The sequence below is a fragment of the Phasianus colchicus genome, chromosome 4 (assembly GCF_987193195.1).
Source record: "Phasianus colchicus chromosome 4, bPhaCol1.hap1.1, whole genome shotgun sequence".
NCBI classification, from domain to species: domain Eukaryota; kingdom Metazoa; phylum Chordata; class Aves; order Galliformes; family Phasianidae; genus Phasianus; species Phasianus colchicus.
Window position 1 is genome coordinate 11,107,254 of NC_143439.1, and position 24,039 is coordinate 11,131,292.

Here is a 24,039-nt window from a genome sequence, read left to right on the forward strand (position 1 = left end):
CTTTTGATATATTCGTGGTAGGGAGCAAAGTAATCATAAAGACAGCCTTGAATAAGGTAAAAAGCTACGTAAGTAAAGAAATGAATAGAATAGTAATAAACAAGTAAAATACTTAATTGCTTTCACAGTTAACTGTTGTGGCCCTCGCCATTGAATGCAGTGGTGATAAGGATATCTGATAACCTGCAGCAGTTAATATGCTGCGTACTTCTTTCACTCCCTTCTAGGGTATCATTGCTGAGTACAACAAAATCAACGGCATCAAGGAGGATGATGATACAGAAAAGTTTAAGGAAGCCATAGTAAAGTTTCACAAGCTGTTTGGCATGCCAGAAGAAGAGAAATTAGTGAACTACTACTCTTGCAGTTACTGGAAGGGGAAAGTTCCTCGTCAGGGCTGGGTGTATCTCAGCATTAATCACCTTTGCTTTTATTCTTTCCTAATGGGACGGGAAGGTACGTTTTACAGTGAAATGGTGGTTTGTGTGTCTCAGAATTGTTAGTGAGTCTTCTGTAGTTTGTTACTATTTGCTGCTGATGTATATAGGATGCAAAAGTAATGCTGAGTGAAGAAGAAGCAAGAAGCAGTTCCTTGGTTGTCAGAATGCTGAATTGTGCACTTTGTTGCCTTATTTGGTTGCGTGTTAGGAGAGGCTGACTAAGTACCTGGACAATGGCAATATTAAATCTGTCATCCTTGAATGCACTGATTTTTATTTTTTTTTTAATACTCAAAATGTTTTATGATTCTTGTCTAGCTGCTCAAGTACTTATCTGTTTTTTTTAAGTGAAGTAGGATGCTGTATTATAATTAAATTAAGGACGTTTCAAAATCCAGTGGTAAATACAGTTTATTAAAATTAAATCAGTTTATCAAATTGCTTTAGTTGTTGAGGAGTAGTGGGAAGCCTGTCTGATGTGTTCAAAATAAGTTTCCTTGCTTTCCTAGGAAGAAAGAACATCAGCAGTCTGGACAAGTGCTGTGACAGTGTGAATTATGTTAGCCCAGCTTTGTTGTGCTTGCATGTGGGTGTTCAGTACAGAAATAAATGATATTTAAACTCTGTTATCTACTGTTCGTCAGGTGATATAGTTTGTTTATACCAGCCATGTCATTTATGCTGTCCTAAGTTTTCAAGATGTAAGAAAATTTCAACTGAATACATTTTAAAAGATGAATGCTTTGGAACATACTGACTTTTTTGTGTGTTTTTGTTTGCTTCTGTTCAGCAAAGTTAGTTATCCGTTGGGTTGATATCACTCAACTTGAGAAGAATGCTACTCTGCTCTTCCCTGATATGATCAAAGTGAGCACCAGGTCCAGTGAACACTTCTTCTCAGTATTCCTTAATATCAGTGAGACATTTAAACTAATGGAACAGCTTGCCAATATAGCTATGCGACAACTTTTGGACAACGAAGGGTTTGAACAAGACAGATCATTACCCAAACTGAAAAGAAAATCTCCCAAAAAAGTATCTGCACTGAAACGGTGAGTAGCACTGACCCTTAGTCTTCTGTTTCTCCTCATTCTTTTTACTTACATCATTCTGTGTAGAAGTTTTTCTAATGATGCTGCTATGCAGTGTTATTGCAAAAGGAATGATTGATTCTAGATGGTGGCAAAAGGTGTGGAGTTATTTAGATATAATTAGTTGGTCTCCTGTTGAAATAGGAACAGGAAAATATACAAATATGCAAAATAGGAGAAATGTTTGAGTCATGTTCTCATTTGTTCTTTTATGTATCACCTGATACAGGCTGCATTAGATAATTTGTTGTAAGACTTGTTCAAGAAAACATGTCTAACATTCATACTTGGTCCTACAGCTGGAATTTAAAAACTATGTTGGGTGGTGTATTTTATCTCAGACTTCTTACGTTTTACGTTGATCATTTTAGTGCACCATACAGAACTATAACCAGTCTTTCCCTGTATTTCTCATTATTTTATGACATCTGACATGTATTTTATCTCTTAAATTTGCCTATTCTTTTTTTTGTTGTGTAGACCTGTAGTATTTCAGTGTTCTGCACTAAATGTGTTAGCAAGACTAAATCTTGAAATTATTAGAGTATAGCCCTACAGACTCCATTGTGTTAATAAATCAACCTCAGAGTAACATTTTTAGAATAGTATATTACATGGTCTCTATTTAATAATCATAGAATCATTTGGGTTGGAAAAGACCTTTAAGATCATTGAGTCTGACTGTTATCCTAATGCTTCAAGTCCACTGCTGAACCATGCCTCTAAGCACCACATCCCCACATCTGTTACGTACCTCCAGGGGTGGTGACCAGCCTGGGCAGTCTGTTCCAGTGCCTAACAACCTTTTCTCTGAGGAAACTTTTCCTTACACCCAATATCCAAACCACCCTTGTCACAACTTGCAGATGTTGCCTCATGTCCACTGGATTCACTGCATACACAGATAGAAAATAGGACCAAGTGCCATAAGATCACCTAGTCTGTTTTTTTCTGAGAAGTCAGGGTCGTTGTTTCTAACTCATTTGGAGTAGGTTTCTTTTTTTTGTGTAGTCCTAGAATCTACTAGCAAGGGAGATTATACTTCCCATACAAACTATTTCTGCTATTTGCTGTACGCTCGGTGTTAGTAACTGATTGTATGTTGTAGGTAACGTGCAACAGCTTGTATGAAATATACATTAAAAAGTATTACGTATTTCTTAGAACAAGAGACAGTTTTTGATGATATTTTGATGATATGTTTTTTGCTTTAGGGATCTTGATGCCAGAGCAAAGAGTGAGAGATACCGTGCTTTGTTCCGACTTCCCAAGGATGAGAAACTAGATGGACACACGGACTGTACTCTGTGGACTCCTTTCAACAAAATGCATATTTTGGGTCAGATGTTTGTTTCTACAAACTACATCTGCTTTACTAGTAAGGAAGAGAACTTATGCAGCCTTATTATCCCTCTTCGAGAGGTAAATACTTGCAGATCAGTGGGGCAAAAAAATCAAGTAATATTGTTTTGGAAATTGCATCATAGCTTTTTTTTTCCCACTGTTGGAGAAAACCTCTTTCCATCTCATTAATTTCCTGTGAGCATACTATTCTGATGTGTTCTGTGTAATACTTAATGACTATATGTGTCTTAAAACTAAGTTCCTCCTACTAAAATTCCCTGGGAGTTTTCCCTGTCAGTTTTCATGACCTTCAAGAATCCATCCTCTTGCATAATTTGTATTCTGTTTTATGTTGCTGTGGTACATTTCCCGTGTCTCATACAGTGGGATAAGAATTCCTAGATAGATGAGTAGGACTTCCTACTAAAAAATCTATCAGGTAAGACTTGGTTCTGTCAGATGTAAAAAGATCTGTAATACTGACGAATTCAGTCATCTCTTAATACAGACAAATTTGAAATCATTTATTGCTGTACTTGGAAAGCATTTGTAAATGTTTAGCAAATGAGTGTAATGCTCTTTTTAAAGAGAATTGCTTGAAGTAGATTGTCAGTAAAAATAATGCAAGTTAGATAAAATGGAAGAAATCATATTGGGGAGGTTTTGTATAATTGACTTGCTTTGTGGGTTGATGGAGAAATGTGTAGTCTTGAGAATATTAGCAAAGCTTATCTAAACGAGGTCAGTTAGCTGATCTGAAGAACCAAAACAAATCGTATTTGTTTGGAAACCTTGAAGTACCACTTCTCCATGGTGTGTTGCAATGACCTTGGTTATTTGAGAAGAGACATTTGATTATGGTTGCACTATTTGTCTGGAATTCTGAGGGAGCAAGTCCTCTGCATAACCGGGTAGAAGAGGGAACAAAGTCTGCATTTAACAGGGCCTCCTTCTCTGTAAGTGTATTCAGCAACTGATTTGATAACCACAACCTCAGCAGCATGTGATTCAAAGCAGCCCAAAAGCTTTAACAAATAGTTGAAGAAAGAAATGTGTTTTTTTGTGAACAGGTAAGGTCTCAACACCAGCAAGGAGAACAGTTAACATATGGTAGTGCCAACCGTTGAGATAATAAATCAGTTTTCTTAACAACTGAAAGGGAAGCTTTCTGTTTAAGGGAAGCTTTGCCTCAGACTCAGTGTTCTGTGATGATCTGGAATGGTTTTGACACAGAAGTCAGTGGCAAAGTATTCATTCAGAAGTGGTGATTGGAGAAGATTTTCAGTAGCTGACTGTGCTACTCACTGCCCCACAATGTATAGTCTCCAAGATCAGCACTTCAGGTACCTGTGTCTACTTGAATGTACATAACATGGGTTTTCAGCTGTTGTCATAGCAGAGCTTACTTACTGTGATGTTTGACCAGTGCTTCTATAAATTCATTTGTGCTGCTTATGCTCAAGCAGCTCTTAAGTGGAGTGGAAATACAATGTAGGAAGAATTTCTGTCTTCCTTTGTGTTAATGAAGAGCTGTAAGAGATTTGTAGTTCACAAAAATAAACTCAAGTTGGCAGGATACGGAAATGATTTAGGATCTGAGCTGCGCATTGAAGCCTTTAAATCCATTTTTAAAGAAAGAATTGTGCAAAGCATTATCCTTTCAGCTAGAGAAACATTAATATTATAGCACTATTGTCCCACCTTCGATCCCTACTTGGAAAAAAAAAAAAAGAAAAAAGAAAAAAAGATGTGAGGGGACAAAAGAAAAAGTTGGGATAAACTGAAATGTGCCCTCTTTTATACCAAGGGCACTAAGACAGATTTTATTACTTAGGAAATTGTTTAAAGTCAGAAAAAATTCAAGTACTTTAAATTGTTTTCTGAGCTGCTTGGTTGGTTGATTTGTTTCTAAGGCTATTAATAATGCTGTTATGGAATTTATCCACAGTGTGCAACTTATTTCTGAGATTTCTTGGTGTAAAAATGCTTTGTGCCATGTACTCAGTAGATTGTAGTGGATTGTAGCATGAGTACTGTTTACAGATTGGAATTCAGTTAGATTAATGACAAGCTTACTAACAGCTGAAGGCCAAACTTGCTGCCACGTCAGAAGAGAGATGTTTTCATTTGTAAGGAAGGGCATGGGATTAGTTTCCTGCAGGTTTCTGTGCATTATGAAAATGCAGTTGAAATAACAGTTGTTACTACAGTACATAGATATAACTTAATATGAGTGTTCTTCAAGAAGAAGGGGGGAAAAAAGGCATGTTCACATATGTTAGCAATAAAAAGTAAGTAAAATTTTCTGCTGATTCAGCCTATGCTAGTGCTGGGGACCAGGAGAAGGATTTTGAGGATCCTGCAGAAAGCTGATAAATCTTTATCCCACAGAAGAAATGTTATTGTGCTGCCTCTTGTAAGATGAAGCCTGAGGGAAATAAATTAAGCAGAAAAAAAGGAGTTTTGCTGGAGAATGTACAGAAGCCAGTTGTAGGGAAGTGACAGGCTTTGTCTTTAGGCTTCTGAGTCTGTTGATCTGTATCCTGTTTTGCAGTAGAGGGATGCTCATGATACAGGGGGAAAAAGGACATTGGGTTTATTGTACTTAAAGCAAGCAGCTTGATGAAAGGACATCTTAAGGTGCAGCTAACTGTTTCTCCCTAGGTGACAATAGTGGAAAAGGCAGATAGCTCCAGTGTGTTGCCCAGCCCGTTGTCAATCAGCACCAAAAACAGAATGACTTTCCTGTTTGCCAACTTGAAAGACCGAGACTTTCTTGTACAGAGGATCTCAGATTTTCTGCAACAAACCACTTCAAAAATAGACTTGGAAAAAAATATGTCTGGAAGCTATATCAGCTCTGATGACGAGGTATGTAGAGGGGAATGTGAATAGCTGATTACAGGGGAGTTATAACCAGTGCAGGCTAACAGGGAAGTCTTAAACTTTTTTTAAGGCCACGCTTCTGGACACTGAAATCTTACTTTGTGTTACTGCTTTTAGTAGGCTGAACTATTAAATGTTGTACTAGGATATCTTTTTAATGACAATGTGAGAGAATTCACCACTGAAGTGGAAATGAATTTAACTCCTGCTTTCACATTGCACAATCACAGTGTATCTCTTCACAAAGTAGTGTGGTTATCTTACTGTTGAACTGAATATTGCTTTGACTTATCCAAGTCAAAATATAATTGTGAAATTTCAGTATTTTGAAGAAAATACTAGTTAATATGAAAGTTGTTATGCAGGTCTCTAACAGCTAGATCTGATACTTTCATTCTTCAGAAGAAAGATGTTTGAGATTGCATGTATATTCTTACTGAACTTCACAATGTTTAAATGAACAAAATAACCCTTTTTTGGGCATCAGTGGCCCCGTTCTGCACTACCTCTTTATTTTCCCATGCAAAGTAAGTAATTTTTAAAAGATGTAGTTAAATGAATTTTTCTTAGGCACTCTGAGTAGCTGCTGAATTCTTAGGTTTTGTGTGTGAAATTTAGGTGCACTGTATCACAAGCTTATCAAATCTTTTAAACCCAGAGAAGCTTAGCAAGCAGAAAAGACTTTGAGGTGTGTCGTGTTGGTTTTAGGTAGGTAGATCTCATTTACAGTTCTGTACTAAGTTTTGCTCTGAGTAGCCCTGCAGTGTTCACCATATAAAACTTAAGTCAGTTTTTGACTCATTTTCTTAGTGGTAAGGTATGATTGGTGTATTGTTATAGTTGTATTCCAGAGCACATGCATGTATGTATATATTTTCCTTGCCTTTTGCCCTGGGTGGAACTTTTTTTTCTACCTACTGAATTGTAAAAACAAATGAATAGATATGATCATTGTTTTACAATTAGTAATATGTCTACACACACAGACACGAGTGACCATTAATTTCAGTTCTAGGTGTACAGTGTGAACTGCAGTACGTGATCTTACTGTAGTAAAAGTTTTCAGAGCTGTTTGGGAATTCAGAAAGTTCTCTGTCTCCAAAATATTTTTCTTTCAAATAACAATCCGTGTTGTCTGTGCTGAATATTCTGTAAAATGACTTTTTTCAAATAAGGGCTGCAAAATAATTTCTAAAACATATTTGAGTGTATATGTACATACACACAAATGCATCTGTGAATCTCCAATTCCGGACATCCAGGGAGCCACCTGGGGACTTCTGTGATGTTGATAGGAGACCGGAGGAGCTAATGTAATGGATGGGGTGTACTTAAGTTAACACTACTCAAATAATTATATAGGATTTGAATGCTTTTTTTTGTGGAGGTGGTAGGGGATGGAGCCATTGAGGAAACTGGAAACAGTTACATTATTCTATACTGGTTTAAACACTGCTGCTTTGTGCTCATTGAGATTTAATTTCTTCACTTTGAGTTAGTTTTTAGCATATGGAAACTGAAGTAAAAGTTAAAAAGCCTGGGCTCGGGCTTAAACCCCACGCCTGTATTGTTTGTGACTGGTTTCTACAGGTGTTTACAAGATCAAATAGTATTGTTTCTGCCAGCACTCATAAAAGCCTCAGCTCTGAGTCAGAAGGAGAACGACAGTTCAATCTCAATGGCAATGGCATTCCAACAGCAACTCAAGCTTTAATGACTATGTATCGACGGAGGTCACCTGAGGAGTTCAACCCTAAACTGGTAAAAATATTTTGGAGCCCTGTGCTTGTTTGAGAAGAGTTACGTTTGCTTTAAAATAAATTTGAGCCAGGAAAGTTTCATTCTGCCACATTCAGGTCTCTACAGGAGGCAGTATTTTTCACAAAAATAAAGCATTACGTGTGCAGCTGCTCTACCAATACAAACTACTTTGCTACGTAAAAAGCAGAGTTGGATGTAAATCAAGGAGAGTTTGCATGCCTGTTCTCAAGTACAGCTGCTTCAAAAGTATTCTTTTAACAGCAAGGTGTGAAAGGATTGGAATTAAGAAAAGGGAGAAGGCAGCCCGTTAATAAGTGTAAGCCTGTAATCAGGTTATTTATTGCTTTCTTTATGAATTAGAACATGACAGGCTTTTAGCTCCTTGCATTTCAGTGGGACAGTTAGAAGGTGGAGCGACATCTTCATGCATTTCTTTCATTGCTGTTAGGCTAAAGAGTTTTTGAAAGAACAGGCCTGGAAGATTCACTTTGCTGAGTATGGCCAAGGAGTGTGTATGTATCGTACAGAGAAGACTAGAGATCTTGTGCTGAAGGGCATTCCAGAAAGCATGAGAGGGGAACTCTGGCTGCTGTTTTCAGGTAAGTATTTCTTCAGATTAGGAGTGTGGGTTGTATGCAAAAGCATGAGAGGAGGGAGGATTTTGAAGATATTTAAGAGTGTTGTTAAAAAGAAAACAAAGATGTTTGGAGCAAGTAAGGCCATCATTGTTAGCAGGCACCAGACTGGTTTAGGCAACAGTTCTGTTTAGACAAGAAAATAATCCTTTTTTCAAACAAGGCTAGATAATTAATGAAGAATATAAAAAAGCAGAGTGTATACTCTGCTACAAGAAGTCAATCTAGAGGCTTCCAGATGTTTAACAGCCATCTGCAGGCCTGCTTTGTATTTGTTATCATTTCGGAATGCAGTTATACCTCTGACCTTCACAGTAAGCTTTTGCAAGGAATTCCTAAGTACAAACTTGTTGCTGTGCCTCCGTGTGGGAAATGGTGAGAAAATTTTCTGTCCATTCCTATTTTCTGTGCCATCAAGGATTTTTTGTATCTGTGTCCCTTTAAGCATTTCTCTTCAAAGCAGATGGAATCTGTTTTAATACTGCTTGCACAGAAATGCATCACGTTTTCTTCGTACCTTTACACTTCCTGTATGCCTTCTCTAGTTCTGTCCTTTACTGAGAGTTTCACATATACCTTAAAACATTTACAATATGAGCTCACCAGGAACTTTGTATGATGACATAATTAATAAGCTTTTTAAAAATTTCTTTGCTAATAATGCTTAATCTTGGACATCTTCTCTTTACTAACGGACACGAAAGGGATGTTTTCAGAAAATGCATGCAAGAATGCACACATCTGTTGAAGTCACCAGTGAAATCTCATAGCAGCCCTATGAGTGTGTAACTGTGTCCCTAAGAAGGTTGAGTGTCCTGCTCAGAATGACAAGTCATTTTCAGGAGGGGGAGTAAAGCTCAGGAGTTCTTGTCCCCTCCGTTTTGGAGGATGCAGCTGAGATGCTGCGTTTTGTGCATCCGAGCGTAATCTATTCCCTCCTAGGGCAAGTAGCTTTCTCAGACATGTTTTGAGTTTAGGATAATGAATCCCACAGCCAGCTGCAGAGAGAGCTCGTGATACTGTGTGATGGCATAGCTCTTTTGTTCTTCGTGCTTCCCGTTTCGTCTTGCTTTTTTTTTTTTTTACCTCCTCTCCTAAACTTTGATATTAAAATGTCTAGAGTAGAAGACAAGTAGAGCTACTCTGTCATCTCTGCATTATCCTTTTTTTTTTTTTTTTCTTAGGTCACCTTTACAAAACTAACGTTTCATATTTGCTTGTGGAATTTTAAAATTGATGTTCAAGATGAAAGGATAGCAGATGATGATCATCATGGAATGTTTTATCTTCTAAGCCTTGTTTTTTCTTGTGATTTTATTCTTTCACACCCAGGAGCCATTAATGAAATGGCCACTCATCCTGGCTATTATGAGGACCTAGTGGAAAGATCAATGGGGAAGTATAATCTTGCTACAGAAGAAATAGAGAGGGATCTGCACCGCTCCCTCCCAGAACACCCTGCTTTCCAGAATGAGATGGGTATTGCTGCCCTAAGGAGAGTGTTGACAGCTTATGCCTTTAGAAATCCAAACATAGGATATTGTCAGGTAACTGAATTATCTTGGTACTCCTTCAGTTTCTGGAATTCCAGTTCTTTCCTTTTATTCCTTTTTCTTCATTTGCACACACTTGAGTATTTAGCTGTGCAAGTTCACTGATAACAGTAAAATGCTGTGAAGAGAAGTGTCCATGCAGAACTGTAGTAGTGCTGAGGTCAGAGGGATTTGATGCAAGGGCCTGCACCATCAGAAGCATTTGCAGTGCATACTCAGAGCTGTGCATGGTTTTCTGTAGACGTGTTTTCTGCCTGTAAATCTAGAGAGAGACTGGGCAAAAGTGGACTACAGAACTGTACAGAAGTGTGTCTGCAGAAAATGAAAAGTGAGCCCCAGAGAAAGGTTCTTTAGCTAATGTTAAACAGAAAAAAGGTTTTTAATTGCTCATCTTTGAATTTTGGCCTGCTTATTGAATATGTTAGTCCACATTCTCACAGTGACACAATTAAATCAGGCAAAACAGACAAACAAAGGTACAAAATATTACTGTGGATGTACTGGTACAATTAATGCTGAATTGTGCATGATTTTATAGTTGTTATTTGTGTGATTCAAGTCTGTGGTTTCTGGTCACACCATTATTTCTTGGTACATAACTTTAATAAATCACCTGGGCCCTTCCCTCCCCCTGAAATTTTACCTATTTTTTCAGGTTTCAGGAAACTCGAAATCAGGGGTGTTAGTTAAGAAGCTTGATTAATGTCTGACTGTTAGAAGTGTTAGATATAGCATGAGCAAGTGAAACTACAAACAATTCTGACAGTATCATGAATTATTTGATAACAAATATGACATTAAGCAGTAGATACAATAACCTTTTTAAAGGCTGCGTAACAGAAGAACAGTAAAAGGGCGCTGTGTTTCTAGTTCATAAAGCTGTTAGGGTAATTGTATGTAGCCTTGAGACTTCATTCATGGCTTTTAGAATGCTGATTCATGGTTACAGTGAGAATTCAGGCCCGTCAGTATTCCATATGTGGTAGACGTGGCAAAAGGAAATAAATGACTTCAATAGTTACAACTTTCTGAGTTTCATTTGAAACCTTAATTGCTATTTCAGAGTAGATAATGTTCAAGCTAGAGCCCTGAAACATTAATGACTCAGGATCTGAGATGACCAGCTAATTCGTAAAGACATCAAGAAGGAAATTGCACTGAAATGCTTCATTTCTTCAGACTAACAGAAGTCTAGTCAGAGAATCTAAGCAAACAGTTCAGAGGTCATTATACAGTGTTGTGATATTTGAAAAGAATGGAAACAAGTCTGCAGAAAAAGCTGTCAAGAAAACAGTTGAACATGGATAGTAAGCAACAACGAGAGGCTTATGTTTCACTGTTACGCTTTGGTTGGTTGTGACCAACACTGTTACAGACACTTGCCTCAGTGTTTTGTACTGGCAGAAAGCATGTAGATTACCTCTACAAGCAGTAATAGATCAGCAGCCATCAGTGCTCTAGGAGGCATTTTGTCTGTGTTTGGACTCGGATTCCCTAAGAGTGCTTATTTACAGAATGTTGGTAGCAGTGAAACTGGATGCTTGCATGCTTTTGTAGGCCCTTGATTATGCAAAGAAACCATGTTGTTTTTTTTTTTTAATATACATATATAGTTTCATAGTTTAGAACGAATTAACTTCTATCTTTTATTTGAGGCTTTAAGCTTTCCTGTGAGCACTGGGAAAAGTTTGAGGTCTGCAGGGGGGTTTTACCTAATTTTTTAAGAGTAGCAAGCACTTACCTGCCCATTTACTGTGTTAGATAATAAAGAAATGGATGTAGCAATTTATATTTGTGCTTCTTTTAGGCTATGAATATTGTCACTTCAGTACTTCTCCTTTATGCAAAAGAGGAAGAAGCTTTCTGGCTGCTGGTGGCTCTGTGTGAACGTATGCTACCTGACTACTATAACACAAGAGTTGTTGGTATGCTATAAAGTTATTTTTCTTCAAGTTGCAGTAGACAGTGACCCAACTGAGTTGGTAACAAGAACTGTTTGTGGCATAGAATCTATTGTGAATGCTCACAGCAAGACAGCTTGCTCAGAGAGTAGTAGTTTCCTAAACAGATACTTTGCTATTTAAAAGCTTTTTCAGCTACTTAGGGTTATGTGGCATTCTAAAGAGGGATTAAATGGAGAACATCTGAAAGATGTAGGACACTAAAATTGGAATTTTAGAAGATCCAGTTATCTGATTAGGGTGGAAATAGGAGCTCTGACAATTTACAGTGGAGTTCTTTTCACTTCTGATTTGAAAGAGAAACGGTATCTGAAAGCTGTCACTGTTAGATGGCAGTTTTCTTGTGTAAGTGAAGGTAAATGGCTCTTTGCTTTATCAGAGAAACTGTCTTTGCTGTAACTCACAAATGCTTGAAATGCTCCTTTTTGGACTGCCTAAGATACTGATATTATGATCTAGATATAACCAAGGCTTCTCTTAGAATAAATCCAAACCCTCACAGGCACGTCACCTTGGCTGCCTTTAATAACTAATACTGAAAAATACTGTTCTGTTAGTAATACTGAGTACTAAACCACACTATAACTTCTGTAGGTCCTAGAGCTAATTTGACTCTTTATTAGCTCCTATGAAATCTGTAATTAAACCAACAAAAACTTACTGTGATTTAAGTGAATCTTATTTCAATGGAAGTGAGAAAGTGCATGTAAGAGTCATGTAAAATATTCTTAATTTTTGTATCTGGTTATCTACAGAGAAGATCATTTTTTTCCCCTAAATGATGTGTTCAGTTGCTCCCAAATTAATGGACTTTCAACTTTATTTTCAACAGGAGCACTGGTGGATCAGGGTGTCTTTGAAGAGCTGGCTCGTGACTATGTTCCTCAGCTTTATGACTGCATGCAGGACTTGGGTGTAATATCCACTATTTCCCTGTCCTGGTTCCTCACTCTTTTCCTCAGTGTAATGCCATTTGAGAGTGCTGTGGTGGTTGTGGATTGTTTCTTCTGTGAAGGAATAAAGGTGATATTTCAGTTAGCACTTGCTGTCCTCGATGCTAATGTAGACAAGCTGCTTAATTGCAAAGATGATGGAGAAGCCATGACAGTCTTGGGAAGGTATTTATTACAGAAAATCAAGCATCTTCATTTTTCTTTTTGCTTCCTTTTCTAATTTATATTCTGCTGTGTTGAAGTTTAAGCCAGTACACTAAATGTTAATCTTCTAGTGATAGTAGTACTTTTGCACCCATGTGCAGTGTTCTTTATATCATCTTACAGTGATGTTTAGTGAGTAACAAAATGTAAGTTATTCTTTCAAGACATCCAAATAAATTTTCCAGACCTTGTTATAGAAACTTATTTGATTGACAGAAATAGTTTTTATTACTTCAGCTTTTGTTACTACTTCATAAATTTTTCTAAGAAAAAGCCTAGATAGCAAGGGAAATTGTTATGGGAATGGCCTAAACAGAAGAATTAGGTAGACTCTTAAATGAATGAGTTTAGAGGAGGCTGATGCACAGACTGGATTGAGTCATTTAATACAAACTGATGCTGCTGTATGCAGTGTCCAATTTCCTGCCATTTGGTAGTACTGCTAAGATTTCAAGGTGCTGCTGAGACTTTAAATGTCTTCCTGAGTAAATTTTGTGAGTATCATAGAATCAGAAAATGGCTTGGGTAGGAAAGGACCTCAAAAATCATCTAGTTTCAACACTGCTACCATGGTCAGGGTTGACAGCTACTAACACAGGCACTGTATCTGGTTGCCCAGCACCCCGGCCGACCTGGTCTTGAATACCTCCAGGAATGGGGCATCCATATTGAATTTCTTTGGAATTAAAGAATATGATTGTCTTTCCTCTGAAGTAAAAGCTCCACTGAGGATGTAAGCATTGTGCAGCTGCCATGTAGAAGACAGCAATTGCACCGGGGGAAATGACAAGTCATTTAAAGCCCATTGCAGCAAGATTGGGCAGTTACTAGATGGGGGATATGTAGACTGGAGGATGCTGACCCTGGTTCAAGTGGTATTCAAAGTGTCATACTTAATTTTGCATACTTAAACAGTCACAAAGACCAAATCAGTTCAATGAGTTACGTGTGAAGTATGACTAGCTACATTTGAACTTTTTCTTGATAAAGGTAATGTATTCAGAGAGCTACCATAGCTCTGAGGAAAAGGAATGGCAGGGACTGGGATTTGGCAGAGTACTGATATAAAAACTGTGAAGTTAGAAATCATTTTTTCATTCAATTAATCTATTTGTTACTCTTATTCTGTTAGCCCTAATGTGGGAGGGAGTGTAATTGAATCTTAAGTTTCTCATTTTGTTTTCTTTTTCTCACCAGGTATTTGGACAGTGTAACTAATAAGGACAGCACTCTTCCACCCATTCCTCACCTTCACTCGCTGCTCAGTGATGATGTAGAGCCTTATCCTGAGGTGGATATCTTCAGATTGATCAGATGCTCCTATGAGGTAGGATAGGATTTCTTAACAGGAATTTGCCAGTGCACTTCAGTTCTGCTTTACTTTGTAGTTTGGCTTTGCTTGGAATTGGAAATAGAAGAGAGAGAGATTCACTCAGAAAACCAAAATAGTCAGATGGGAAGGAGCTAGTCATTTTTTTTTTTTTTTAAACCATAACTTTGCAGCTGTTGTATATAGGAGCTTGCAGCATCACAGGAGAGCTGCAAGCAGTCAAAAAGCTGTCAGTGTGATTTCACAAGACCTTTCCATTTTTGGTCAAACTTTGTTCCTTTTAAGTTAACAGCTGGTGCTGATTAGTGATAGAAAAGTTGGTGGCCTCTGATCACAGAGCTAAAATACTTTCAAGTGAAGGGAATTGGTAACAATCAATACCTGTAAAGCACAGAAAAAAGCTTACAAAAAACTACAACTTGCTAAAGAGTTTTGTTGCTTTAAATTAAAAAAAATATATATCCATCAGTTAAAATATCCCTGTTGATTACAGTGATACATTATTTTTTTTTTTTAAATAAAGAGTAACTTTAAGGAGAGTATAAAGGAGTAATTCTCCTTAGTTTCTAAATTTTCTTCTGCTGACATACCGAGTAAACTAGTATTTTAGCTCAAGGTTTAAGTTCCTGTTACCAATATGACAGCTGTTTCAGAGCTGCTTCCTATGCCATTAAACCCTTCATGTTTTAATTACATGGTATCTATTTAATAGGGAATAGGTAATCCTTAGTGTATTCTTTGCTGAATGACAAACAGAATCAAGTTAGATATTTTTGGGAAATTGTTCCCTTTGCATTTTCTTTTATTTCCTCATCATGGAGGCACCTTGTGTTGGCTGAACTGCATTGAGATGAATAACCTGACTCCATGCAGAGCCAGTCTGTCTGTTTGGTGCTCGTGCAGTACGGAACCTCGTTGTTCCATACAGATAAATAACTTGTTGTACTCCTATATAATTAGGCAAAGAAAAAAAAAAGCACGGGGAGTGAAGAACTGTGACTGAAACAGTAGACAGGTGCAAAAAGAGAATTAGTTCCAGGAGGGTGGTTGTTGTTGGTTGATTTTAATTATTAAAACACCCAGCAATTCCGTATAAACCATTGAGAGTAAAAAAATAATTTAAAAAAGAAAATAAATCAAGACATCTGTTATAATGATTACTACATTCATCAGTTAGCTGGGTGCAGCAAGGGCTGGGAGCTCACTGTGTTAGCTTTGTTACAATTACAAGCAAGAGTGTAAGAAGGAAGTGTGTCTTTACTTTTTTTAGAATTTTAGCTGTGATCCTTCACGAAATAGAATTTTTTAAGCACGTTAAGCTATACATAGTACAGAAACTATCCTTTTTCTCCTTTTTTTTTTATTTTCACTTAAGAAATTTGGAAGTATCCGAGCAGATTTGATTGAACAAATGAGATTCAAACAAAGGCTGAAAGTTATCCAAACCCTGGAAGACACTACAAAGCGCAACGTGGTAAGGACTGGAATAATATTCTTTACAAAGATTAAACTCTGTTCGTTTCTGAAATAAAATTTAGCTTTTCATGAGACGTGGATTTCAGATGTGTAACAACTGTTAATGTTATGTTTCAAAAGGTACGAACTATTGTGACAGAGACTTCTTTCACTATTGATGAATTGGAGGAACTGTATGCTCTTTTCAAGGTAAAGCTGAAGTGAAGATAAGATCACGTGCCTGCAGGAGAAGCAAATGTTTATGTATGATACAGGATTGTGTTGTTTACTAAAGGGCAGGTTCTGTCTTAGTTTTCTGTCAGGTATCTTAATGCAAGCTTGAGCTAGCTGCTGGATTACTGAACATGCAAAAGAAATTTAACTGTTTCTAAAAGCTAAGGGAGGAATTAATGTAATACGATTTGTTCATGGAAAAGTGAGTACACAAACACAGTAAGCTTATATTATATAGAAGTTAATGTAGAGGGGCTTCTGATCAATCTTTATGAACTTGTCTCTCTGTACCTGATTTTTAGAGTTGAACACAATCTTCATTAACATTTTCTTATCACAGCAGCTGATTTTTGCTGTTGTTAGTGCCTTAATGTAATATGTAGAAACGTAGTGTCGCAAAATTATGTCTTAGTTAAGTGTACAGCAATACACAGATATAATTAAAACACTATGGCTTCACTTCCATTTGCAGTACCCTGAAACAAGGTACTTTAATCCTCTACTTTGTTGTAAAATATTTTATGATATCCCATGAAATATTTATTTCCTTTCAATTCCCCATCTGTAATATCAGAGCCTAAGATTGCCTAAATCCCCCACTGCCTTCTTCCAGGCTGCTATGGGAGCAGGGAGACTAAGACAGTCCAATCCGGCAGATCACTGTGCACTGCTAAGACTTGTTTCTCCTGAGTTGATTTGAAGTAGAAATCAGCTCTAGTGTTTCCACTGTCTTCAGTAGCACTAAAAAAGTAGGTCTACATACGATTTTTTTGAAACAATAAAGTAAAAAAAAAAAAAGTTCTCTTCATATATCCTGAAATTACAGATTCCATGCTCCCCTCCTCCCCCTTTCTGACTCTTTAATAGAGATAGAGATCATTTTGTGCTGGACTGGAGAGAAATCCCTTTTGTAGATTTGCAAGGGCGAGGTAGATGGAAATAGATACGATACTCCTCTGTAGTTTAAAAACTGTGTTAAGAGTTTTGTTCCTTTGTCGTTGATAACTCATGAGTTATTAACAGAGGTGATGACAATCACAGCATTTGCCTTCTGTTCAGGCAGAACATCTGACTAGCTGCTACTGGGGAGGAAACAGCAATGCTATTGACCGTCATGATCCCAGCCTGCCTTATCTGGAGCAGTACCGTATTGATTTCGAGCAGTTCAAAGGGATGTTTGCTCTCCTCTTTCCTTGGGCATGTGGAACTCATTCAGATGTATTAGCTGCACGCTTATTCAGGCTTCTTGATGAAAATGGAGACTTGCTCATCAACTTCCGTGAATTCGTGTCTGGGCTAAGTAAGGAGAACTCACAGCACTCTTAAAATAATCTGACAAAAACAGTTCGTTTCTAAAGGAGATCCACTCTGTCACAAACACAGATGTTTTATCAGCTGGGAGATTATGAGTTTGATGTCTGCCAATTTGCATAAGTCACCTTTTGTTTTCAGAGCTCTTCAAGCTGCTGTTCAGTTAATCTAATCACACCTATGGCAGTGTTACACACAGGGGTTTGTGTTGGTGTCAGTAGGTGCATCTACACTAGGCATTTTGATATTACACTGGGAAAAGGACTGTGCGTGAGCTACACACTGATTATAGTCTGAGTACCTGTGGTTCTCTGTGGCAGTGTGATGGGCATGGTCTCATTCCTGTACCCCAGATGTGGTGTGAAGCAGTATTTACAGCTGTCTCAGGAGGGCCTGGCTGAGGGCCCAGCTGTAGGTTTCTCTTAAAGTCACAGTGCTTCATTTTGCTACTGATGCTTTCCCACCTCTCATGTGGCCAAGCAAAGCCTGCTTCCTTTAAACCTGTGAACATGAATTCATCTAGAAATCATTACATTAGGATGCAGTCTTTTTTCCTGCTTTAGAAGCTGCTGTCAGCATTAATATCAATGAACACATCTGCATCTGGCTGAAGACCTTTAAAAGGGACAAGAAGATAGTGGTTTGTCTTCCACCTTAACAAATGATCTGGCATACTCTTCCCAAATGGTCTGTCAGTGATTGTTACTTCACTGTTCTGCTTCCTACTATCAGTACTTTGAGGATAGGATTCCATTGTGCTGGGAAACCAAGCTGAGGCCAGAACAGCCAGCAGTCACCAAGCATTACTGAAGAACATGGGCTGAGATGGGATTGTGCTGAAAGTGAGCTTGCAAGAATTCTATATAAGAGAAGCTTTAGTGAACCCTTTACAGCTCTGTCCACAGTGCAAATAATTTGTTGCTATAGCTGTATTACTGGATATAGCTGTATACCTCTTAGAGGTGGGCATGGTCCTAAGGAAGAGCTAGGAATTGGAGATACCATCTGAAAGAGGTGATGATGTATGAAAGATTAATTTTCAAAGAGAGCTTCTAACTTTATAGAACTTCACGTTTGGCTACATTTTATAGTTAAATTAAAAAAAAAAACCAACCTCTACTTCACAAAACACTACTGTCATCTTTTCTGTGCACAGCTGCCTGGATTTCCCTTACTGCTGCCTCATGAAGGTGGCCCACAGATTGTATGCTTAGTGGTTTGGTTACTTCTAATCCGTGTGTTTCCTTTTCACTGTTCAGGAGGATGACTTGTGAGAAGTTCACATGCACATACAAGGAGCCAGGAGGAGGATACGATCAGGATGTTGGCTTTGTTTGCCCCTGAATAAAAAGGGCTTCTCTTCAGAAGTCTGCTGACAGCTCATATTTGTGTCCCTATGTGAGAGGAAGGTATCACATCTCACTGTGTGTGCAGCGAGGTCCTACTTGTTTTACTTCTGCAATCAATAACCAGGCCTGCAGATTAAGGGAGAGAGTAGAAGTAAACTGAAAAGGAGAAAATGGTAATGCTGGTTGGATAGGGAAGTTATCCGTCATTAATGGAGAGTGTGGCCCATCGAAGTCTCAGAGCAAAATTTCAAGAGATTGAAGTCAGTATTGCAAAGGGAACAGGTGAGCCCCAGGATTAAGAGTAAGCAAGATGAGGCAGGAGCTGGCTCTTCATGAAGTTTTTAGGTTTTAGGGCTGGTAGCCTGCACCTAGTCAGGAACATCAGCTGCTGCTTGGAAGCACCTCAGTCAGTGAGAGGAAAGTGGGGCTGGGAGCAGAATGTGGTCAGTTTAGAAAAAGCTACAGGAAGCATGAGTTAAAGCCACAAAAAGCTGTTGGGATAAGACATAAGTGAATCGTGTCATCTCGCACCACCCTTTTAAAAGTTCTGGATAAAAACTGGGGGAGTATCATACAAGAATACAAGTATGAAGATGAGATCTTTAAATATTATTGAGGGTTGTAAGGCCTGTGCCTCCAGATTGCCAGGAAGGGAGTGTTCCTGAATGGAGCTAAGGATGGTCTTACCACCTCCTGAGTGCTGTTCATGGACCTTTGGCAGTAGCATCTGTTTTGCTGTTTGGGGATGTAGAGGCTGGACAGGAGGCAGTGTGCTCTCTATGCTGTCTTGTGGAATGACCACATACCACAATGTGCAGGTCAAAATTATGTCCTGAGCTGAGGCATCCATTCATTCAAAGGTCTCCCTAACTCCATAATAGGGACTGTATAATCAATGAAAATTATATAAAGGAATATTATATAATCAAATAATATTAAGATGTTATAATAATGAAATAAGCAAGAGAGTTAGGCACAGCAAGACAAAGAGAATAAATAGAATGCTTACCCATGTCGTGGGCTCATTCAGGAAAGACCAGCAGAGTGGATCTTCCAAAGAGAGAGAACCTTACCCACTGGTAGTCAGCTCTTAAATGGGTCTAGGAGAGGTGGAGCCAGGCTCCACCCCTTCCTGCAGCACAGCTGAATTGCTTTCACCTGTGCTCTCAGGGCTGACTCATTGCTCGCCTCAGGTGATCAATCAGAGGTTCAGGCTGTGCCTTAGCAGTTCCCACACAGGACGCATCTACCAGAGGTCTGTTTCTGTCTCTTGTCTTTGTGGCTGTAGACTAATGTTATTTGGGAGTAGCCCAGTGCAGCCAACTGCTAGGCAGTTCCTGTAAGTTACTAGTAAGCTGCGTGTCCCTTTGCAAAACTGTGTGCTGCTTTTGGGAGAGGCCCAGGAGGTTGTCTGTGACAACATCCAGATGACAGCATGTCCTGTGTTCTGTTGTCTTCATTTCTGTACATTTTGAGGAGAAAAAAAGCCTTTCAGTGAGAAACACACAGACATGTTTCAGGAAAAAAAGCAAAAAGCAGTGATGTTCAAGCTTTTTCAATACTCATTACATCTGGGGGAGATGGATCAGAACGAGTCAGGTAACCCATATCCTGAATTCTACTCTGATGAATACATTTGTAGCCATTGCTGAAAGACTCAGAACTGCAGCCTTAGTCCATGTTTAAGTTATTTCATGTTGTTTTTACCAGCATGGCATATCACGTGGTACGTGGGTGCATAACCTAGGGCAAAACTTGACTAGAAAAGAAAGCATTTGGATGGTATTATGACACTTAAAGTAAAAGGACCAAGTTAAAAGTAAAATGACTAATGTAGATGCACCGATTCCTTTGGCTTGATGTGTGTATTTATTGCAGTCTTAAGTTTAACAATGGACTGTAGTAGTATTCACCAATCCATGCTTTGTTGCAGTTTGCATAGCAGAGGTAGGTTGACACTGTAATGTAAAATAAATCTGTTTAACCTAGTTAGTTAATGTGAATTCATTTATTTCTGAGTTAATATGTCATAAAGAAGAAGAGGTCTGATTTTAGGTTATTTTGGTGCTTTCAAATGAACTAACGTCTGTTTATTTATTGTAATAGTCTACAGCTTGGATTTCATACGGCTGATTTCAGAAAGGAGTTGAGGTAGATAGTAGATATCTATCATCAGAGGGTACTCCATATATAAGAATTCAGCCCTTGGTTAAAAGGTGATGAATAGTGTTTGTGTTTGCTTGAATGTCTTTTTTTATTGCTATTTTTTCTTCTTCCCAATAAATGTTCTAAGTCATGTGATGTTCTTATTAGATCCTCAGACCGATGAGTTTGAAGTCCACACAAAAATCTCATCTTAAAAAAAGGTCTCCCGCTAAAAATTTAGTGGCAACACAGTGATGATGGGTTATTTTTTGAGAGTTATGAAATAGACATATAACAAAGGACCTAACACAGAAGTACAAAATTTGAAGTGTTCTCTGTTTTCATGCTATTTATTCATCTCTACTGAGAACCATATGATTGTAGAAATCAAATGACTGCTTTCTGATCTGTCCGGGATTGTAAAGGGGGTACAGTGACGTAACTTCATGATGTAGCAGCCTCTAAATGCAATATTTTAGCAGTAATAAATAGAATGGCATTGAATACTGAGTATTAACATATTGTATACAATGCTGTTTAGGTGCAGCGTGCCATGGCGATCTTACGGAGAAGCTAAAGCTTCTGTATAAAATGCATGTTTTGCCTGGTAAGTAAATTATATTAAAATAGTTGTCCTTATGGCTAGTACTGAACTTTGGACCAGAGTTGTAAACAAGTAGTTGTTCCATTTAAAATTAATTTGTAGAAACTATTTTATCTGTTTATGCTGTGGTAAAATAAGTGAGATTTTGCCTTAGCCAGATGATTTAGAACATCTGAAAACATCATCTGATTCTCTATTGCTCCTGTCACAAAAGGCCATTGATATGGGTTTCTTGCCAGTTGAGCTGTGGTTGGTTCTTCCCCCAAACAGAACAAATACAGTGTTTTTCAGGGTTTGTTACCATAGCATATTTTATTTAGCAGTGAAGCCAGTTTAAAATGTTCCTGCGTGACCTGGTTACTATTCTGTCTCCAGGCTTTCTTCTCAGGTTCCCCACTGGAGTGGTACAGGTACTTCCACAAAAATACTTTTTATTTTAAAATACAGATAATTTTTACAGATGTTTTGCAGGGAGCTGTACAAACAGTTGAACTCAGCTAAGTGAAGAAAGCAGTTTAGGGTGGAGAGGGGATGGAAACATCATCTCAGAACAGTTTGCCCTTGAAGAAAACAGTGTCCTGGAGCTGTATCCTCTCTGTCTTGTCTGAAGTCTATCATAAAGTACCTATTGCTATCTTCACTGAATCTGTGATTTAATTATGTTACAGTTGTTTGGATGCTTTAATTAATGTGCATGTTTATTCTTCTGGTAAATGCATCTAAAACCTGTGAGAGGACATTCACCTCCATGTGGTATTTGAACACGTGTGTCCTTGATTGCTCCCAGTTGGGTTCACTTGGAGGTCGGCTGGAGTGATTCACTAATTTAACTGAAAAGAGAACAGCTGACTTTATTGAACAAGAAGAGATCCAGTTCTAAGAATGCAAGTTCTGGTATTGAAGAATTGGGGCCTCATATCAGGCTGTTTCAAGCTAGTACAGGTTCACATCCTGCTTAGGATGCCTTGCACGGAAGAATATAATGATTGCATTAACTGAAGTTAGATGTGGAAACAAGCCAGCTTCTGAAGGCAGGAAGTTATGAGAAGCCAAAGAGAGGTGAATTTTGGAGGTGGAAGGAGTGACAGTAAAAAGGTAGTACTGGATCCAGTTGTTTCATCTCCCATGAATTGAACCTTCACATCTTCAAACTGTTATTTCCAGAAAACAACGTGTTAAGTGTATCAATTGGAATATGTTATAGTTTATAGTGGAAGCGTAGAGTTTTTAATGAAATAGTTTTGTGACATTGCTTAGATCCATCCCCTGAACAAGAAGAACCAGACTCTGCTTTTGAAGCCACGCAGTACTTTTTTGAAGACATCACACCAGAATGTACGCATGGTAGGCATCTTCTGTCTTGAGTATGAAAATACAAGGTAATGCACTTCAAACACCGTGTCTTCCTGAAAAGCTACCTTTTCTTTGGATCAAACTCTGGAAGTGAACTATCTTCTGTAAAAAGAAGTATGTAGGCTGTGTACCTGTTTTGTTATCCTTCGTGGAGTTTGTGTGTGTACCCCACGGGGTCCCCTGGACTGTGCACTGCAGAAATACTCTCAGAATAGTGTAATCGATGTGTCTGCTGCAGAAGTAATTCTGTGATAAATTGAGCATATATGGCTTGATGGAGAATGAAAACACATATATATTGTCATTCACTATGCATTTGAATCACAGAACATGGGAAAATCTAAAAAAAAAATAATAATAATAAAATTGAGCCAATAGATACATCAAAATCTGTTCAGTAGTCTGAAAACTTTTTGTAGCCTAATGAGAACATCTCTCTCTCAATCTCTCTCAACTGTGTTGTCTTAAATGACATTCTCTTCCTTGGAGATATATGATATTAAGCTTCTCTCCGATTTAAGAAAATATTACCCATCCTCCAGATTACAGAGGGAAGGAATTTGTTCGAAAATACAGATAAGAATTGATAGAGAAAGTTTTAAGTCCTAAATAGATAAAACAGGATACTTTAATATGAACATGAACCATGATAGAAGCTTTTTTGGGTAGTGGTAACACAGACTTATCATTGCATTACACAAAAAAATCCAAGTGTTTATATTAGTAAGTGTAATTGTAAATAATAACTGATTATTTGGGATTTGTCAGGAGACCTTAAATATAAACGAAAATCATGGTTTAGTCTTAGCATTTTTTCTCTGCATTTTCTGTAGAGTGAACATTGTCTTTATTTTATTCTGTACACCTGAAATCTATTTATAGATGTAAAGCCACAATGGTCTCTCCCCCCCCCCCCTTGTGTTTTCTAGTTGTTGGTCTAGACAGCAGGAACAAACAAGGAGTAGATGATGGGTTTGTTACAGTGAGTCTGAAAACAGACAAAGGTATGCATGTTGTCTCCCCCTGAATTACATCTTGAATTTCTTGACAAGATACTGAAAAAGGTGTTAATTGGAGGTTTCTTCTTGGACTTTTCCTACATCTCTGGGTAATTTTATTGATAATAGGCAAGAAGAGTTCACAAGAGAATCGAAATTATCTGAGAATGTGGAGCCAAGAGAATAAATCCAAAGCAAAAAACTCCAGGGATTTGCCCAAGCTGAACCAGGTACTTCTGCTGACATTTACTTTTCATGAAATTTAAACTTTTCTTTTAAAAATACTTTAAAATATTCAATAGATTAATGCTGAGTGAAGTTTTGAGGCAGATATTTTTTTTTACCAGCACAACGATCAGCTTAATATAAAAGTTAGTTGTCTTCAACAAAGTCATATCCAGCTCCCAGAACATCGTGAATGCGAGATGAATA

At 38.0% G+C, this 24,039-nt stretch overlaps 1 protein-coding gene across 3 annotated transcripts in view; it reads left to right on the forward strand.

Moving 5' to 3' along the window:
• Positions 1-24,039, forward strand: part of TBC1D9 (TBC1 domain family member 9) — a 63,415-nt gene that overhangs the window by 35,865 nt on the left and 3,511 nt on the right. For 2 of the 3 annotated variants that reach the window (XM_090138635.1, XM_031588818.2), the window contains exons 4-20: positions 228-456; positions 1,231-1,492; positions 2,746-2,953; positions 5,540-5,746; positions 7,352-7,522; positions 7,971-8,121; positions 9,490-9,704; positions 11,518-11,635; positions 12,504-12,789; positions 14,026-14,155; positions 15,534-15,632; positions 15,755-15,823; positions 16,907-17,147; positions 21,194-21,259; positions 22,514-22,600; positions 23,539-23,613; positions 23,737-23,837. In XM_090138635.1, coding sequence (XP_089994761.1) covers positions 228-456; positions 1,231-1,492; positions 2,746-2,953; positions 5,540-5,746; positions 7,352-7,522; positions 7,971-8,121; positions 9,490-9,704; positions 11,518-11,635; positions 12,504-12,789; positions 14,026-14,155; positions 15,534-15,632; positions 15,755-15,823; positions 16,907-17,147; positions 21,194-21,259; positions 22,514-22,600; positions 23,539-23,613; positions 23,737-23,837 — 2,715 coding nt within the window. The remainder of the gene's footprint in view (positions 1-227; positions 457-1,230; positions 1,493-2,745; positions 2,954-5,539; positions 5,747-7,351; positions 7,523-7,970; positions 8,122-9,489; positions 9,705-11,517; positions 11,636-12,503; positions 12,790-14,025; positions 14,156-15,533; positions 15,633-15,754; positions 15,824-16,906; positions 17,148-21,193; positions 21,260-22,513; positions 22,601-23,538; positions 23,614-23,736; positions 23,838-24,039) is intronic. The other variant, XM_031588819.2, reaches the window with a different exon arrangement.